Here is a 4954-nt window from a genome sequence, read left to right as displayed (position 1 = left end):
AATAATGCCGTGCTTGGTGCTGCTCCGGGCTCTGCTCGGCCATAATAACGGCGTGGCACTTGTTTGGCTGCTGATCAAAATTCCAAAAAAATGCTCGGCATTCCGGCTGGGCATCTTCCATGGGCTCCTTCATGGTGACCTATAAAGGTGGAGCAGGGGCGCCGATGTAGAAGGGTGGTCTTAGGGGAGAGACGCTCGAAAGTCGAAACTCAGGCGGACCCGACCATCAACCATCACTGACACCGGGGAGAAAGCACCCGCACCAAGCCCGAACCATGCACTTCCAGACCGCCGCCGCCTTGCTGGCGGCAGCTTCGATTGCCCGGGCGGTTGACCCAGCAGCCCCGGATGCCTGGGCAGCAGCGTACACGAAGGCGGAGGCTGCGCTGGGAAAGATATCCCTGCAAGACAAAGTCAACATGGTCACCGGCGTTGGCTGGAACAAGGGACCTTGCGTCGGCAACACCAACCCCGTCGGCTCGATCGGCTATCCCCAGCTCTGTCTTCAAGACGGGCCCCTCGGTGTCCGCTTCGGCGGCAGCGTCACGGCGTTCACTCCTGGCATCATGGCCGCGTCCACCTGGGACCTCGACCTGATACGCCAACGCGGCCAGTACATGGGGGCCGAGGCCAAGGGGTGCGGCGTCCACGTTCTCCTCGGGCCCGTGGCCGGTCCGTTGGGGAAGGTCCCCGAGGGTGGACGTAACTGGGAAGGATTCGGCCCCGACCCCTATCTGACCGGGTTGGCCATGGGGGCGACAATCGAGGGCATGCAATCAAGCGGTGTCCAGGCAAGCGCCAAGCACTTCATCGGCAACGAGCAGGAGTTGAATCGCGAGACGATGAGCTCCGACATGGACGACCGGACGATCCATGAGCTGTACCTGTGGCCATTTGTCGACGCGGTGCACTCCAACGCGGCGTCTGTCATGTGCAGCTACAACAAGCTGAACGGCACGTGGGCCTGCGAGAACGACAAGATCCTGAACAACCTCCTGAAAAAGGAGCTCGGCTTCCAGGGCTACGTTATGACTGATTGGAACGCCCAGCACTCGACCGTGGAGAGCGCAAACAACGGTCTGGACATGACCATGCCCGGAAGCGACTACGACGGGAAGACGATCCTCTGGGGTCCTCAGCTCACCAACGCGGTGAACGGCGGCCAGATCGCCCAGAGCAAGCTAGACGACATGGTAAAGCGCATCTTGGCTGCGTGGTATCTCACAAACCAGGACTCGAACTTCCCCCAGATCAACCTCAAGGCCAATGTCCAGGGCAACCACAAGGACAACGTCCGCGCCGTCGCCCGCGACGGTATCGTGTTGCTCAAGAACAACAACAACGTACTCCCGCTGAAGAAGCCGGGCAAGATTGCCGTCATCGGATCGGCAGCGGTCAACAATCCTAAAGGCATCAACTCCTGCGTCGACCGCGGGTGCAACACCGGTGCTCTCGGCATGGGCTGGGGCTCGGGCACTGCCGACTACCCCTATTTCATTGCTCCATACGACGCCATCAAGGCTCGGGCCCAGTCCGACGGGACGAGCGTGACCCTCAGCGACAACGACAACACCGGCTCGGTCTCCGGCGTCGCATCTGATGCCGATGTCGCCCTTGTCTTCATCACTGCCGATGCGGGCGAAGGCTACATCATTGTCGAGACCAACAATGGCGACCGAAACAACCTCGACCCCTGGCATAACGGCAACCAGCTGGTGCAGGCCGTGGCGAACATCAACAAGAACACCATCGTCGTGGTGCACAGCGTCGGCCCCATCATCCTCGAGACCATTCTCGCGCTTCCGAATGTGCAGGCCGTCGTCTGGGCCGGGCTGCCGAGCCAGGAGAGCGGGAATGCCCTCGTCGACGTCCTCTACGGCGACACCGCCCCGTCGGGAAAGCTGCCCTACACCATCGCGAAGGCGCAGGGTGATTATGGCACCTCGGTCGTGCGGGGAACCGATAACTTTAAGGAAGGCATCTTCGTCGACTACCGACACTTTGACCAGGCGAAGATAGAGCCACGATTCGAGTTCGGCTTTGGACTTTGTGAGTTTTTATCGCGGGTCCCCAGCCCCCAGTCTCCAGTTCCCCCCAAACAATCTGTAGCAAAACTAACCTCATCCCCTTTTTTTCACCTACCAGCCTACACCAACTTCACCTACTCCGACATCGACGTCACCTCGACGGCCAAGTCCGGCCCGGCCACAGGCGCCATCATCTCGGGCGGGCGCGCCGACCTCTTCGAGACGGTGGCGACAGTGACGGCCAAGATCGCCAACTCGGGCGGCGTGGCGGGCGCCGAGGTGGCGCAGCTGTACCTGGGCCTGCCGTCGTCGGCGCCCGCGTCCCCCCCGCAGCAGCTCCGCAGCTTCGCCAAGCTGAAGCTCGCGGCCGGCGCGTCGGGCACCGCCACCTTCAACCTCCGCCGCAGGGACCTCAGCTACTGGGACACGGCGCGGCAGGAGTGGGTCGTCCCGTCGGGCACGTTCGCCGTCGGCGTCGGGTCCAGCTCGAGGGATATCAGGCTCAAGGGGGAGATCACTGTGGCGTGATTGATAGGGGAAAGCATTGACAGGGTTAGTTAGACGTGGAAGGAAGAGCGGGCGGCATTGTTTGGATCTTGCTCTAAGCAATATCGCCGTGATACATACCATGACTTAAAGTACATAGGTTGGAGCGTCTGGATGTTGTCGATTTGTACATATGGGCATGGCAACTATGAGGTTGATAATATCCAACACAGTCACAGCGAGTACAAGGATCCGGTGATGTTACCTCGGACCATTCGTCCAGATTGTGAAATTTCCTAGAGAAATGTACAGTACGCCCTCAAAAAGAGCCCAAGGCCGCTAGACGTAAAGTTTCTCTAGCTTAATAAGAGATGCTCCTAGACTTCGCAACCGCTTCTCACCGAGGTGGCGAAGCAAGTCCCCCAGTCTCTTAGACACGAGAATTTCTGCGGGAAGTTTAGACGAGTCAGAATAGAATAGACGGTTGTGGAGGAAAACGAAACAGATAAAAGACAGGATATCTTAAAAGGAGTATTCGAGTCCGTTACCATAGAACCACCCAACAGTAGTCATAACGTGGGCTCCAGGAGTCTCCACAACGCAATCCCATTCGCCATTTCCTAACCCTATCCTAGACAGTGACCCTCGTCTAATATGAATACACGGCCATTGTTGTAACAGGGCACACTGCACACTGCCCCATTCAGACCATTCAGACTCTGTCCTTCCTCGGCATCTGTGGTGAAGCCAAGTTTGTTGCACTCAAGAGATTGATCATCAGAATCAATCAAGGACTGGATCCTCAGCCGGGTTTCTGTGTCAGGTTCTGAATCAAGCCTTTCACCGACTTCACTGTCTGGGATTCGGGGCCACTCTCGATGGTTCCAGCCTCAACCGCCAGCTTGGCATACTTCACTGCCATTTTCTCGTCCTTCAGGATGTAGAAGTTCAACGCGGCCAGGGAATACGGAGTGGCCATGGTCGAGTCCAGACGCTCGTCCTCGTGCAACTTGATGAATCGCTTTATCAACGCCGGGGTGACCTCGCCGCCCTGAGGATTGGTGAGTTTGTCCGCTATCTGAGAAATCTCTTGGAGCCTCCTGTCCGATTCGGCGACCAAGCTCTCGGGTAGGCTGCAGTGCGAACAGGTACACTCGAAGCCCCATGTCTGGCGGGCCCGTATCTGGCGTAGTGCCCGAGGTTCGGCATTGTCGAGGTAGGAGACGGTCAGCTCTTCCCCAGGCTTTATGTCGCGGACCACAGTGGTGGTGTGAACGAGGTCTCCATCGATATGAAAGGCCACGTTGGGACGGCAATCGTGGTTGAAGCGGGAGACGGCTGGGTAGTTGCCAAAGTGGTGGCCGTCTTCCCCACCGAGGTTCATCTGGAACGAGTTTGTCGCCATGATGTCGGCGGCCCGGTTGCCGGCAAAGCGCGTCATCTGCGACAGGAACACGGCCCGCGTCGAAGGCGGCAGCAAGTCCACGGCCAAATCGAGCAGCGGGCCCTGGTAGTCCGGAGGGACTCGCTCCAGGAAATTTCGATGGGCGATGAAGACCGGTGGCATGGACATGAGTCTTGCTCCGCGGCGGAGAGGCTTGTCGGCGACGAGGCCCATCCCTTTGCCCTTGATCTGGGCGGAGTGAAATGGCTCCGGTAACAGTGCCGTGCCCCCTTCGTGACTTGCGGAGGATCCCTCTACAATTTCCTTGATCCTCTCGAAGTTCTCGCGGGTAGATATAAATGCGATGCCTTGTCCTCCCGCGAACTGCTGGTTTGCGAACAAGCAGAAGAACTTCCTGACACAACGCTTAGTATCGATCCATCCTTTCGGATCTGTCGCGAATCCCATCTGGTGAAGGTTGTAGCCATTTTCAAAATCCTGCGCTCCGCAAGTCTGATGGACAACTAGTTGAGGCCATGGGCAAACTTCCAAGGAACAGGAAGTGCTGAGAGTGACCCCAGTTGCCGCGAGAAAGGCGGCGGCAGTTATGCGCATGCTGGCTGGCCCCACCCCCGTTAAAAAAAAAAGAATTCCCAGAATTCCAACGCTTTGAGAAGAGATACAAGGGGAAAGTAATAATTAGGAAAAGGATTGAGAAAGGCTTCTTGTAGTGAATTGGTTAATTAGGCATCGCGCAAACACTGAAAATAAGAGGACACATCATGCATGATCGCCGATCGCCCCTCCAGCCGTAACATCCAAGTTGCTCCTGAAACGTCCAGGGGTTGGCAGGCCCAGCCAAACAAACCCAAAGCGTATTTGTTCCATGCAATAGCGGCAAAAATGTACAGAGGTAGGCAATAACATATCTTCATTGTTGAGCAGATGCTGTGCCTTACACGCAGTCCCTTTTCAATGTAATTACATTCTGCAAGTGGGAAACAGCTCCTTACAAAACAGTTTGGTAACGTCATCAATTTATTATATTAATCAGTGT

General features: G+C 57.0%; 2 protein-coding genes across 2 annotated transcripts; one reads left to right on the top strand and one right to left on the bottom strand.

The window, feature by feature from the left end:
- Nucleotides 1-275: 275 nt before the first annotated feature.
- Nucleotides 276-2742, top strand: QBC33DRAFT_612011 (glycoside hydrolase superfamily; the record flags this gene model as incomplete). The annotated part of the gene is made up of 2 exons (XM_060432469.1): nucleotides 276-2049; nucleotides 2146-2742. 2 exons carry the CDS (start codon nucleotides 276-278, stop codon nucleotides 2553-2555), a joined length of 2184 nt encoding a protein of 727 aa, XP_060282042.1. The 3' UTR covers nucleotides 2556-2742.
- Nucleotides 2743-2822: 80 nt separating this feature from the next.
- On the bottom strand, nucleotides 2823-4628 carry QBC33DRAFT_542614 (SET domain-containing protein). Its single transcript, XM_060428289.1, has one exon. It carries the CDS (start codon nucleotides 4510-4512, stop codon nucleotides 3316-3318), a length of 1197 nt encoding a protein of 398 aa, XP_060282041.1. The 5' UTR covers nucleotides 4513-4628; the 3' UTR covers nucleotides 2823-3315.
- Nucleotides 4629-4954: the final 326 nt, after the last annotated feature.

This window comes from Phialemonium atrogriseum (genome assembly GCF_030411735.1).
Source record: "Phialemonium atrogriseum strain 8032-3 unplaced genomic scaffold QBC33scaffold_17, whole genome shotgun sequence".
Lineage (NCBI taxonomy): Eukaryota > Fungi > Ascomycota > Sordariomycetes > Cephalothecales > Cephalothecaceae > Phialemonium > Phialemonium atrogriseum.
The sequence above is the reverse complement of the archived record's forward strand: the minus strand, read 5'-3'. Positions and strand labels throughout refer to the sequence as shown.

What these genes read in the sequence shown, in the direction of transcription:
- QBC33DRAFT_542614 (XM_060428289.1), bottom strand. Translation starts at nt 4,512, where the DNA reads ATGCGCATAACTGCCGCCGCCTTTCTCGCGGCAACTGGGGTCACTCTC.